Genomic DNA, 14,676 nt, shown 5'->3' with positions numbered 1-14,676 from the left:
CTGTTGCGGGAAGAATTAAAACACCCGTATTCTATATATAAACATTTTATTGAATCAGTTACATAATTTCACTCCAATATATATATATATCAGTTAAAAAAATTAATAAAAAAAGGAAAGGGTAAAAGCGAGTGAAATAGACATATAGTTCTGTAAAATATAAATATCTAAAAGCTCTTAACAACATCAGCCATATGAACTTATTGCTCCAAAAAGTACGTAAGACGCTAAATAGGATTTGGCACTATTGCACATGTTTCGTTTTAATACATCTTTCACCTATTTTTAAGCTTACAAAAATAACTATATTTATGGGCAAGGCATTTCTACATCACTTAGTGTAAATATATATGTATGTATATGTATCCTAGCGGATTTCGTGCGAGGGTTACCAGGGAAAGTTAGAGTCACGTTATTTTACATAGAAAATTATTGAAGAACGAAATGTCTCGAAATTATTAAAGATAATTAGCCTACGGATTGTCTGTCTGGGTGTTGGTTAAAAGTATGCGGCGACTTTCACCTTGTGACATTGAAATTGTAAGAAAAGGTCAAGAAAGTTATAGATTATAACGGACAGTTCTCTTATAAATAAATAAAAAGTTATGCAAAGACATTTGACGAACTAAAACAACCGTTACCAACGCAGAAAATTTTTGTTTCGTATACATATCTCTGCGCTTCAAACAATGTTTCCAACTTTATCTTTTTGAGTATATCAGGCGCTACCCAGACTAATTTTTTTTTTTAGTAGAAATAAGAAATAAATAACAATTACAATGAACACAAAAGGTCGGTCTAAACGTTCGTCTAAGCATAGGCGTACCACGGCTGCTTCCTGACCCATCTCAACTTGCCGTGAGTTTGGGCGTGGATCTTTACACTGGCGCTCTCCGCCGCCCTCACGGTTTCCTTCACGCTCTGCATCAGGTTCTGGGCGTTGCCCTCCAGCATTTCGGTCGCTTCTCTGTCTTCTTCGGATCCTGAGAGAATTATGAATAAATTTCAAACTATCATTTTCAAAGATTAACGATAAGCTTAGCTTATTTATACACAATATTAAGTTTTAAGGCAACTATATAGTGCCTTCCGAGCAACCGAACAAAATTTCATCAGCATATGCGGATCTACCACAAAGTTTGTATAAAGCAAGTTTCTGATAGTTGTCGTGGAAACACACATTGAAAAGTGTACAGCAGTCAAGTTCTGTTTTAACTTAAACAACCATGGAAACGTATCAACTGTTATAAACGGCATACGATGAGGAGTGTGTATCATGTCCAACTGTGTTCCTGTAGTTCGAGAGGTCGTGATGGCCGAGACAGCGTGCATGAGGACGAGAGGACAATCCACAAAAGTCGAACGAATGAAAACATCGAAGCTCTACGCTGAAGTCTGATCGTCAATCCGCTGAAGTCTGATTGTCAATCAATTGTAAACGGTCTACCAACATTTCGATGGTTGATTGACGATCAGACTTCAGCACGAAGAATACAGCTTCAATGTTTTTGTTCATTTGGCTTGAGCATGGACGCCCCAACCTTTTATCGTCGTGCATGCTGTCTCAGTCATCATGAAACCTTCTGAATCACAGAAACGCATTCAGACCTGATACACACTCCTCATCATACGCCATTTGTAACTGCTGATACGTTCGCTTGCTTCACGCAAAACATTATAACTTCGTGGTAGATACACACATACTGATGAAATTTTGTTCGGTCGCCCAGAAGGCTTTCCACTATGTAGTTCCATTGACCGCACAGAGATAGCGCCATGTACTTTGCCACTATAAAATCAGTCCTAAAACTTAATAGCTGCACTGTGTATGCAGTGTTGCTACATGAACAGTATTTTCAATTTCCCTAATCTTTTCTCTGTTATCCAATAAAAACAAAAATTTGTCCTCCTGACTATTTGCCACAAATTCGATGAAGACTGAGATGCAATTTGTTTTGGTTGTACAAGTACAAAAATTTACTTTTCGAAAAACCGAGGTCATTTTGTTTAAATAGAATTTACTTAACTAATTTCCTGTAATCGTTTCAAAAATTAATATACAGGATGTCCTAGTTTTATTTTGCGAAAATTCGAGTCAGTAAAAATAATGGGACTTAATTTGTAAAAACAACCATTTCAGAGATGCATGATGTTGAAATTGAAAAAAATATACATTTTTATTTATATCTCTGACAGTAAGTAGTTTAAATTTCATTATTTATTATTTTCATTATATCAGCGGTATTCAAAATTTTATGACTTGCGGAACCCGGCCAACATTTCAATTTTTTTGAGGAACCCCTACACCAAAAAAAATTTTTAAACACATTTTTTACTGATTATACATATACAGGCTGTCTACTATAAGAGGGTCACTCCTATGTATCTCGCTTAATACACGATGCACGTCAAAAATCTTTATATGTTTTTTGTTGCATTTTTTGAGGCCTTGATGCTGATAAAAACAAATTTGAGATCCATGGACAACTTTATGGGAAATCATAAAAAAACCGAAAAAGAACTTAGAACCGAAAGCTTAGGGCCGTCTAACTTTTTTATTTTCAGAGATAGAGAAAACTTATTTTAACAAAATTTCATGGCAAAATTGATATCTTTCACCTGATGTAAACAAATTATTGAAGTATCGTATGTAATTTGCTGATTTTTGAGATAAGCTAAGGTAAGCTAGTTTGTCTGTGCAAGAACAATGTCGAAGGCTCAGTTTTCTCTAAAGTAAAAACCCAATATTATAATAATGTGTGTATTTTGCTTAAAAGAAGTGCATTATATTTATTAATTTTTTTATAGTTGACACGTGTCTACAACAATTTCTACGTTAACACGAAAATGTTTACATGTTTACAAAAAACAAGCAATTTTTTGAGCCACAACCTGCTTCGATGACAATTTTTTTTTGCCTGCATAGAGGGCACAGCAAATTACATACCATATTTTAAAAATCTGTTTACACTAGGTGAAAGATATCAATTTTGCCATGAAATTTTATTAAAATAAGTTTTCTCTTTCTCTTAAAATAAATAAGTTAGACGGCCCTAAACTGTTAGTACTTTTCCGGTCTTTTTATGATTTCTCATAAAGTTGGTCATGAATCTCAAATTTGTTTTTACGAGCATAAAGGCCTCAAAAAATGCAACAAAAAACATAAAGATTTTTTAATTGCGTCGTATATTAAGCGAGATTCATAGGAGTGGCCCTCTTATAGTAGACGGCCTGTATATTATATTTATACATACTAGTTTTAAGAGTATACATTTTTTGAATTTTGTAGTATTGATATTGTTAATTTCAAAATTTTTAATTTTTGGCTAAGTCGCAGAACCCCAGAGAGGTTGTAGGGAACCCTAATGTTCCACAGAACACAGTTTGAATACTGCTGTTTTAGATGCTAGTATGAATCTCTACGTCCAGAAATTTTTTTAACATTGAGGGAAATTAGAACTTTTTTTATTTCTACTTTTTCAAAAAACAATCATACATAACAGTCCCCTTGTTTTAAGTTGCCAATGTAAACTATTTCTGAGAAAAAAAATTTAGTGATTTGAGGCAATATATTTTGCATTTGTCTTTCATTATAATGCTGGTAAATTATGTTCAAATTTTATAATTTTTAATAAACAATTATCGCAATTGATGATTTAATAGATTTTAATTCAAATGTATAAAACAAATTTTCTTTTTATTTAAATCTTGCCAGGTTTGTTCTGCCAAATTAGTGAATTTTAATTTTATGTCATTGTCCTTAAACATTATACATGTTTTTTTGAAATGAGACGTTTTTCTAGATTTTTTAATGATTCCTCAATCCTTTTTTGAGGTGACGCAAAAATATTTCAGAAAATTTCTTTATTTCCCCGACATATCGCCGTTTCCCTGTACTTCCTTTACCCGTTTTTATATATGTAGCAGTCCTAATATAATAAACGAAATGTAAAAGGATGTTAAAGCATGTACAATACCTTTTGCTGGTTTTCCTTCAATGGAGCAAGCACAGAAAGCAAATTTACAGCTAACGATACAACTGGTCTCATTTTATATACATGATTGTACATTTTCCGTAATTTAAAATCCTTACCCTGAGATCCTAACATGGTAGCCTTAACAGTGCTGAGAATCTTCAATTGCGTCGCAATCGTCGGGATTCTCTCGCAGACCTGCAACAAGTTGGTCCTAATTCTTTTATCGGTGCATTCCCTGGCCAGCTGCTTGGCGATACGCGTTACATCCGCGCTAGCATCGGCGATAGCCTTAGCCGTCGCAATCAACTCCCTCTTTGAACCTGAAATTTACATAAAATGTAACCGGATGTACAACACAAAAGAAATAACTAACCTTTATCGTCATTGTGGACAAGCTCTGACAGACTCGCCATGAGTTTAGCCATTCGCTGCGCCGCAGCAATGAGGTCGTTGTCTTTGGCGGACCACTGTCTCACTTCTCTGTGCAAATTATGCGCAGCAACCTAAATGTAAGAAGTTACAATATAAAAGTTTACTTTTACAAGAAAACGACATACCATAATAGGTTGGCTTGGAAGTGGAGCGGTTTTGAACACCTCATCTTCATCGTCAGTTTCCGGTGGTGGAGGTGGTCGCATGGGGGCTCCGTCGAAAGGTAAGGGGGGTCGAGGGGGTGCCTGCTCTGTACGTTTAAAGCATAACATTAAAAAAGTCACAAAAAAGACATCACAACAGTGGCATTCACTTTAAAAGCTTTGATTTCGTAACATTCACAAAAACAAACAATTACCGTCTTCAAGAATATACTCAGGAATAAAACTGTAACGTCCTGTATGCATGTAACAAATCCAAAAGTTAAATTAGCTCAAATTTCTATAAAATGCGATCATCAACGTTCACCTTGTACATCAAACAAACCACAACTACTTCGATATGCATAAAAGCGAACAAGCAACCAGCAGAAGCTGTAGAAAGAACGTGAAAAGTACCATCCAAAATTTACATGCCCCATTCAATGAACAATTCAATACCATCGTTCCCATAACCGTCGTTTCTTTGAACGCACCCTTTAAAGGTTAGAAAATTTAGTAGTTTTCGGGCACTCGTTGAAAGAAACGGAAAGCGTGCATATGCGTGTCGTACACATGCGCTATAAACTGCTAGAGAGGTTTTACCTTGTTCGTGATAATTAGGTGCGAGCTCTTGGCATAGTAAATCGGAATTGTCGCCTAAAAGACGGCAAGTGAAAAATTATTAGACCTCACCAAAGTGATGAAAAAATCCACCGTCACTTTATATCGAAAAGGAAAGTGTAATGTGATGTTTCAGATCAAGTTGGCCGTGGATATCAAAATGTGCTGTTTAAAACAAACGAAAGTCAATTAAGTGTCAACTGTCTTGTGTTATATTAACTACTGCCAACCTGTATGTAAAATATCACTTATCGTTCAAAATATTCGAAATGACAATGGATCTTTACAGTGAAATAAATATATTAAGAGTTCCAAAATTGTAGAGAGTGATTCGCGATAGATACAGTGAGCAGAGAATGCGATTCCATGCTGGATTATGCTTTATAAATCTACACTCTGGTATATCCAAATATTGAGCAGTTCTGTCCTCATGGCCTACTACCATTTTTTTTTATTTTTAATATGAGAGCACATTCGCTAACTAGACAAAAGTACCTTAAAAAAAATNTTAAGAGTTCCAAAATTGTAGAGAGTGATTCGCGATAGATACAGTGAGCAGAGAATGCGATTCCATGCTGGATTATGCTTTATAAATCTACACTCTGGTATATCCTGAGCAATTCTGTCCTCATGGCCTACTACCATTTTTTTTATAATATGAATAATATTTTTAATATGAGAGCGCTTTCGCTAACTAGACAAGAGACCTTAAAAAAAGTCTGCTTACATAGTGTTATAATAGTAAGGTGACACAAAATCAGTAAACCGCTAAAACTAAACTGCTAAAGTATGAACCTCACTGAAAAATGAGATGCACCACTGAAAAAAGACTAGAAACATTATAAGCATTAGCAAAATCACTAATTACGATTGTTTCTATCACTGCCACTGTCACTAACGATATCCTTGTTGTCACCTAAAAGTATGATTGCTTCTGTTATAACTTCATCTCCTGTTTCGAGATCCCACGTTTGTTTTTTATGAGATTCGATGTGAGGCAAATAGATGTTCAATGTGGGTCAAACAATTAAAAATTGTTGATTCCTGATATGTTAAATTCACTCTATTAAGACCATCTTGATTACAACAGATTCTATTTTCAGAAACACACTGGAATAACTAAAATGTGAAAATAGTAAAAGGTTTTTTGCTTGCACGCATATCACATGAAAGGAAACGCCTAAGTGGGAAACTGATAAATGAAACTATGTGGCACTTGTCACCTCACTTTTAGTACACGATAAATAAAGATGGAAATAAACGTTTGTAACAATAGAACACTAGAAATGCGCGCGCGCGCGTAGACTAAACATATCATCGGAACACTATGCGATATGAAGGGCACATTACAGTAGTTTTATTGATGTATGAGACTTACTGCCTACTATTTTGGAACTNGTTTGTTTTTTATGAGATTCGATGTGAGGCAAATAGATGTTCAATGGGGGTCAAACAATTAAAAATTGTTGATTCCTAATATGTTAAATTCACTCTATTAAGACCATCTTGATTACAACAGATTCTATTTTCAGAAACACACTGGAATAACTAAAATGTGAAAATAGTAAAAGGTTTTTTTGCTTGCACGCATATGACATGAAAGGAAACGCCTAAGTGGGAAACTGATAAATGAAACTATGTGGCACTTGTCACCTCACTTTTAGTACACGATAAATAAAGATGGAAATAAACGTTTGTAACAATAGAACACTAGAAATGCGCGCGCGCGCGTAGACTAAACATATCATCGGAACACTATGCGATATGAAGGGCACATTACAGTAGTTTTATTGATGTATGAGACTTACTGCCTACTATTTTGGAACTCTGACACAAGCAGGAAGTGAACAAAGAGAGGGATCAATGAATGAAAAGAAATGAAAAATTTTGCAGATAAAATAAAAGATAACTGTAAAAATGTAGCTGGAAAAAGTGTATACATGTAAAAAACAAAGATTTTCTCCAGAAATTTGAAACAAAACATCGTTTGAGGACAAAACCTTTGTTTTTTCGTACCGTCACCTAAAGAACCCGACATATAAGTAAAAGTGAAAAAAAATCGACAAGCTTGAAATATTAGCGTTATACCTCTGGCCCACTTCGGCAGGGGGCTGACGCGCCCTTGCAGGTGTTGGCTGGGGCTGAGTGCCCCCGTCTCCCTGCCCGGCGTCGGTGTATTTCTCAACGGCTCGCCAACTACAATATTAGCATAATACAGAGGCGTTAGACTAGGCGGCAGAAAACTGATTATGTACAGATTTACTTACAGCAGGGGCCGGTGAGGGAAAACTTCGTTTTATCGAGTTAATTTTTTTTTTAACTGCAAGAGAATTGACCTCCTTTCTAAATACATAAAACGGTACTTATTCTTTTTTTAAACATATTCGTACGAATCCATAAAATAATAATTACTTCTCGTCTTTCTGAGTTATGTCCCGATTATAAAAAAAAAAATTATCAACCTTAGACGGAAAAAGGTAATTACAGCATGAATACTAAAATTCCTCTTTTTAAAACAATAAAAGAGGCCAATTCTCCCTACAACTGTCTCTGTTCATCACGGAGTTGTACCCTTCACCGCCTCTTTATCGTTATTGTTTCTAAAAGCCCCAAAAATGTACCTTTATCGACAAAGTAAGTGTTTGCAGTTGGCTCTGAAAAAGACATTTGGACCATCATTAGTAAAACTAGAAGATTAGTGTAAAAATTAACTTTTTATATTCGTATTTACAAGTGCGATGTTCGTATGAAGCTACAAAGATGATAAAATAGTGGCTTACCCAAGTTCAAAGTATTGAAGTTCGGTAAAGGCGGGTGCTCCGGGCTGATGTGTACGGCATCCCTGACTTGGCCGACGGCGTTCAGCAACTGTTGAGAAAGAAGAAACCGAAAAGAAAATCGTAAGAAAAATGAATATCGAATGAAATAAAAATTTTAAAAATGTATGGTTTACGGGCTGTCAAAAACTTACCGCTTTATTGGATTCTCTCCATCTGGACACTGCATTATGATCAGACGGGTTAACAGCTACAGCTTTGGCATCCTGTACCATCGGCGGTACACCTATGAACATTTTTGTCACAATTTTAATTTGTAGATAATTTCAGCCCAAGGTGGTGAGATACAAAGGTGACCCTATATGCCTACAGTCTGTTTCATGTTTTCCGAAACTTGCAAATGAAGTTACTTTGGACTATGGTACGTTTGGACTAATTATCACATTGTGGCCTCAAAATTACTCGTCTAATAATATTTGTGCATCTTCATTTATGTAACAAAAGCAGTAAAATATTTCAGTCAACAGTAATTATTCAAATGGGTTTTCAAGTAGGTTTAGCATCACCATAAAGTCGTCGAGAGACTAGTGGCTTTTGTCACCGAGAGCAATAAATTTGCAAAGCCGCTCTTCGGAGAAGGCCTCATGAAATTTAGCAATGTTTTTGAACAAGTAGACTTAGATCGTCGGGGCCAAGTGTTAGGCATCCAGTATTGGACTAACTGCGTCGGTACAGCCCATGGTGAAGGGAAAAATCAATATTTCTAATAATGAACGAAATACATTCGAAAAGACGTAGGAATTCCAAGATATTTAAATAAGTTGTTAGAATGTTGTGAGGAAAATAATAATAGATCAAATAGCTGGTTTTTAGGCAGATTTTCCAACCTATAAGAATAGTTCAAATGAAATTGATTAATCCACCCTGTGTTGCTATACGTCACAAGAGGAAGGTGTAGGGTTACTTGTAAGTTCAGTTTAACCACAAAATTATCCACACAATTGTAAATTCAGACAATTAGGTATTAACATGGTATAGTTAAGCCATTTCAACCCCCGATATTCAGGATGCCCACCAAAAACATAAGAACAGAAACTTCTGGACCCAAGAAATGGGCGTGTCAAAGCGAGGTGTCGAATTCAGGAGATCTTCGAAAAAAAGGCAGTTTCTCCTTGGATTCCACACTGGGCAGTTTTCTTAATTTTAGAGTAACGGGTTAATTTAATAACGGATAAAGTCTTTCCAAATTTTGTTATGAATATAATTTTGTGCATAGAAAACTACAAAGTTTAGTATTTATCACCTCTTTGAATTTGTTTATGTTCAGTTTAATGAAATAACTAGTTTTGTTAAACAATAAAATTCCAAAAAATTGACATCATGCAATCTAACAACAATGCAACGGAATGACAGTGGTACGCTGCTAGCAGAATGATCAGATGTTCGACAGTTTAACATTCGTGCTTGTCACTTGTCACAAGATTTTTGTTTCGAACATTTCAAAATTACTAAAATTTAGACTCTCACAAGAGTATCTTGTTTCAAAATTCCCGGCAATAAAATACACCCTTATCATAGAATTAAATGATAAACGGAATTTATGCTTAGTATGGTACAGATGTGGACCAATGCTATTAAAAACTAACAGTTTACTTTGAGAAACCTTTGTCGAGATTTAATTACATTGTCGAGACTACCTTCTATTTTATAACCTTGGATTGTTTAACTAACATAATTGCGCCCATTAATTAAAAAAATAAACACTAAATCCACTTACTGCCTTGTAAAGAGTCGAACGCTCTGTTAACATCGTCAATGAAATTGGGATCTTCGGAATTATCACTTTCTTGCTTCGCTACCAGAAGGACCCGGTTGGCCAGCCTGGCGATGGCAGAGGTATTATCCACCATTTTCTGAGGCTGCTTGTTCTTTATAGCCTCCTCGCACAAGAAAGTGTGTTTCTTCATTTGTTCCTCTAAAAACATCAATATGAGTGAAATCAGGTTCATAAACCGGTAGAGAAAGTTACCAGAAGCTTTGATAAAATCTGCCGAGTCAGTGGCTTCGTCACACAGATTTCTAACCTTGGTTAGGGTGTCCGCATATTGCTGGCGGAGATTCTCGAAATGTTCGTCAGCCGCTTTGGACGACGGGTAATTCATACGGATGCTTCCCGCAGATATTAACTGAGGCGTCAGACTGTCCACTTGGTTTGCTGCACTCTGAAGAGCCTCGGCTAATTTTTTATTGCCACCGCTTCCACCTTAACAAGAAAAGAAGCGATCACCTTCGATATTAGTAAAAATGTGGCAACTTACCGGCAGCTACCATTTTTGCCGTCTTGACAGCTCTGGTGGAAAACTGCTGCAGATGTGCCGCTTTATCGGCGAAATTCTGGTCTCTATTCGGCGTTCCCTCAGGTGCCAGCACCGCCTCTGTGAATTGTTTCAGAGGAGAGACGATATCGATAAAATCTTCAACGACTCGGTTGACTACGGCCTGATTGATCTTCTCTTTCAGTTCATGCAGTTTTTGAGAGAGCCTCCTAGCTATTTCTTGGGCTTGGGGCGTGTTGCCCTTGCCCTGGGCGCAAAGGTCCCCGAGTTGTCGTGACAGAGAGTCTACTTCGTCGCACAATTGAAGGATCTCTGCTTTTTGAATCCCTGGAAGTCCATCTGCGACCTTTCTCCCCTCTTCAACAATAGCGTTGATAGCTCGACGACCTAGCCCTTTGTCGTCTTGACCGGGATTCGATAACCATTTCCGTGCCTGATCTAGCCTAGAAACAATTTTTTAGGAATAAAACCACAAGTGCATTCTAATACTTACCTTCCTTGGACAGTATGTGCGGTTTGCTGTAAACCGGCCTTATCTACAGCCAGAACGGCGCTCATAACGGCTTGCTGAAGGTCGCCCAACTTCTCCCTAATGCCCCTGGCTAAAGATTCGGCTTGAGGAGTTGCACCTTTGCCTTCTTGGCGCAGTTCGCACAAGGCATCGGTCATCGTTGTCAGATCGGAACAGACTTTGTTGATCGTATTGGCATCTTGCGGAAGACATCTGGGACACAAAAAGTTGAATTTAAAAGTCGTCACTTTTTTAATATTTAGATTATACAGGGCATCCCATTTACAAAAATAAATGTCTCAAATAACAGCCGCACTAAACGAGTTTCTCCACATTTTGAAATTCTTTTCTATACACAGGGTGTTAGTTAACTTCAATTTTTCATTGAAGTTATGGCCTACTTTCTTTATTAATGTTATTTAATGTTTCTTTTTTTTTTAATTTACATTTGCGGCATCTTTGAAAGTTTACAGATTTGCTAACTACCGCTCAGTTTCATACAGTTGGTTTTAAATGTAACAGGCAACACTGATAATCGCGCACATATAACCAAATTTGAGAGATGCCCAGTGATGGCGTAGACAAAAGTGTAAGTGCAGTTTAAGAAACGACCATTTATTTAATTTGTAAAAAATATATTTCAGTTTATTATTCTGGGAAAACATACTGTTACTCCTAAAAAATTGACCCCCCCCCCACTTAAAGTTACACTCCAAAAAATGGAGACAACGTCAAGAAGGAATGTGACACATAAATAATTAATTTGAGACCGAAATCTATAAGTGAACACCTTATAAATTTATAGAAATTTTTTTAAATCACAATGAAATGATTATAAAGAAGCATTCTTTGTCAAAATTTAAGAATATAGAACAAATTTTTTGAAAATGATGTATCACCCTGTATATTTTTGCCGATTAGCATTAATCTCACTGTTTGAACTCTTGTTAGATTTTGGAACAAATTTAAACTTTAACATTCTGCTCACAACTTTTAATTGGACTTGCAATTCTCATCCAAAATATTTAATGTTGACAACTGTTATGTATGATGAAAACTCGCCGTTATTCTTTGCGGATACCACGAAGTTTTTATAGTAGTTTTTATAGTTCTCAACTAGCATAAGAACCCCCGTTTATCTGTAAAACGATATAGTATGTTTGCGGCTTTACCAATAAATACAGTGCTGTTAGTAAGGTGCGAGTTTTACTTCCTGAAAACAGGACATGTGTTCCTAGCACATCTGTTAAAACAATGAATATGGTGAAATTACAATGTAAATAAGGTCTGGAAGCCACGAACTAAATTTATAATAAAAAAACTTACCGTTCAGCAACTTTCTGGGCAGCCTCGATAATTTGGCGAAGGGACTTTTCACCAACACCCCCACGGACGGCGTTTGGATCCTACAATAGTGAGTTCAGCGATAAAATTTATAAAATTATTTTCAATAATTTTATTTACTTACAAGTAACCAGTCATTGGCAGCGTTTATCTTATTGGCGATGGCGTTCTGCAATTTCTTCAGCACTGTCAAATTGTCTAACTCAGACTGTTCTTCGTCGTAGCTAGTCAACTGCAACACCCTTATAATTTCGTTGATTTCATCCGTCATCCTCTGCGCCAGGTAATTTCTGTTTTCCGCAGCCTCTTCCGCACCCTTACCGCCCTGAGACACGATGTGGATGTAGATTTTCATCGAACAGATCAGAATAGGCGCCAAAGTCTTGACCTGCTCCAAACACCTCACTAAAATTTCCGAATGAACCTAAAAATACATCAATTGTCGTCATCTTGTCGTTAAGCTTTGTTATATATCGCACCTGATGGGTAAGTTCCTTCTCCCTAGCGCTGACTTCCCTGGACACTTTACTAAGACAAGGGCTCAAGTCCCTCAAGAATTGGACTAGTTCGTCCAAAGTTTCAATGACTTCCGCAACCGCGAGATAGTCTAGGACCCTGTGGCACTCACGGATGATTTTCCTTACTTCGGATTCATCAAAACACAACAACAGAGCGGACGTGGCCTACAATTTGATTAAGAATTTAAGTGATAAATGTTTTTCACATAAAACATGTATTTCTAACTTGTAATATGCCGCCACTGCCTTCGATCAACCTCTTTCTAGCCGGTGACGAAAAGGGGTCATCTTTAAGCATTTGGCTGGCCTCTTCCAGAAGCTTGGACGATCTCTCGACTCGCACCAGGGCAGCTGGCATGTCTTGTCGAAGGATCGGATCATCAGAACTGTTGATGGTGTCTCTACCGACCTAAAAAGAGTCTCTACAGGTGGGAAAACTTTATAGTTGGAAAATTACCTTAACCAAGTTCGAAACAGCGTTACTAACCGACCGGACCGGCTGTTGCAGGTCCGGCATGGGAATGCCCTCTTCAGCTTCCTCATGGAGGATTACCAATTTGGATACCTGGTGAAAAAAAGATATGATTTTTCAAGGCAAATTATTCTACGTTTAAATTATTTAACAATTAGTTGGCAATATCAGAATATTTACTTGATTCTTGTTCATTTAGTTAATGGTCTGTCCGTTTGTCTGTCCGTGAGTAAATATTAAGTGCTATTAATTATATTATTAGAACAATAATTGGAATAGACATTAAATAGTTAACCTAAACATTACTGCAGCATTAACAACTTTTTTGCTGATATCCCAATAACTGAAATTTGTAAGGAAAGTTTTAATTTTTAATTATCAATAGTAGTTAATTTTCAAAAAAAAAGGTGTGTAACCAAAAAATTACTGTTAACTAATAATTTCACTGTTAGCTCAAAAAGTTTCTAACAGTTACTATTAAGGTATTCTTAAATTGTCCATTTACCAAATTGGTTACATAAAAATTAACGCTCCGCCGACTTTTTTCGGCAGTTAAAATGAAGACCTATCCAAAAAATTATTCCAAGACGGAATCTAAATGTTGTGGAACCAGTCTTGCATAATAATGAATTAACGACATAAAACAAGCTAAATTTGTAATATTTTTTTATTGGCCAGACCTCAAATACTCATTGATCCGTTCCTTTCACCATTTAAATAGGCGCGTATAATTAGTATACAGTAGGTGTCGGCGTGCTATAATTTCTCAAGCATTATCATAAAAGTGGGCATAAAATATTCATTGGAACAGATTTTGTAAACAATTCGGCTCATAACCTTATTTGGCCTGGTAAAAAACGGGCCGACAGCTGCCTTTGGGCCGATTTTCCAAATGAAAACCAATCGATTTTATAACTCGTAAAAATGTTTGCGCCGCTCCAGAGTTAAAAATAAGAAATGAATCAAGTCGGTTCGTCCCAAATGTCAAAACAATCTGGGAATTGCATGGCACGATGTACTTTTGTTCTCTAGCCAAAGGCAACGCCTACTTTCGGGGAACTTAAATTTGCAAAACACAGGATACAGGATGTGACTGTTCATCAGTTAATGATAAGAAATTATTAAACGATAACGAATTCTTGAAATGATTTTAAAAAATTTCCGTTTCGGCTGTTAAGGCCTGAACGGAGAATTGAAACACCCGGTCTGGTAAAGAATAAATATGAATCAAAACAATGAGTAACAGAGTTATAAATATTAATAAATAAATCCTGTTACCTGTTGTGCAACGGGGTCCAAAATAGACTCGATTGTCTTGGTGTGGAAAACTGGCATTTTTTCGAAATTTAAAAAAACAGTAACAATGAAATATTCAACAAATCTAACACTATAACGAGCACAACTACTTGGTTTCTAAGACGGACTGGATATTTAAAACTTAATTACAAGACTTTTATGGAGACATTTACAACGGCAGCGATAATAAACAAGAAAAATGAAAAGAAGTTAAAAATAGATCTTAACCTACCTTAAGACAAGGCCATCTTA

At 36.4% G+C, this 14,676-nt stretch overlaps 1 protein-coding gene across 4 annotated transcripts; it reads right to left on the bottom strand.

Annotated features, from left to right (window-relative positions):
- Positions 1 to 29: 29 nt before the first annotated feature.
- On the bottom strand, positions 30 to 14,635 carry LOC108904086 (vinculin). Of its 4 annotated transcripts, XM_018706493.1 has the most exons (19): positions 14,407 to 14,635; positions 13,114 to 13,221; positions 12,883 to 13,065; positions 12,618 to 12,821; positions 12,263 to 12,562; positions 12,121 to 12,200; positions 10,777 to 11,007; positions 10,266 to 10,726; positions 9,977 to 10,210; positions 9,725 to 9,922; positions 8,142 to 8,233; positions 7,951 to 8,038; positions 7,792 to 7,824; positions 7,259 to 7,366; positions 5,153 to 5,206; positions 4,535 to 4,659; positions 4,351 to 4,480; positions 4,094 to 4,297; positions 30 to 983 (listed from the first exon to the last, which is right to left on the bottom strand). In XM_018706493.1, the coding sequence occupies exons 1-19, from the start codon at positions 14,461 to 14,463 to the stop codon at positions 811 to 813; spliced, it is 3,063 nt and encodes a 1,020-aa protein (XP_018562009.1). In that variant the 5' UTR covers positions 14,464 to 14,635; the 3' UTR covers positions 30 to 810. The 4 variants fall into 4 exon arrangements, with proteins under 4 accessions (XP_018562009.1, XP_018562010.1, XP_018562011.1 ...); XM_018706494.1 differs by lacking the exon at positions 5,153 to 5,206; XM_018706495.1 differs by lacking the exons at positions 5,153 to 5,206; positions 7,259 to 7,366.
- Between the last annotated feature and the right edge of the window lie 41 nt (positions 14,636 to 14,676).

Source organism: Anoplophora glabripennis, unplaced genomic scaffold, assembly GCF_000390285.2.
Source record: "Anoplophora glabripennis isolate ALB-LARVAE unplaced genomic scaffold, Agla_2.0 scaffold7, whole genome shotgun sequence".
NCBI lineage: Eukaryota > Metazoa > Arthropoda > Insecta > Coleoptera > Cerambycidae > Anoplophora > Anoplophora glabripennis.
This window is presented reverse-complemented; position numbering and strand designations above follow the sequence as displayed.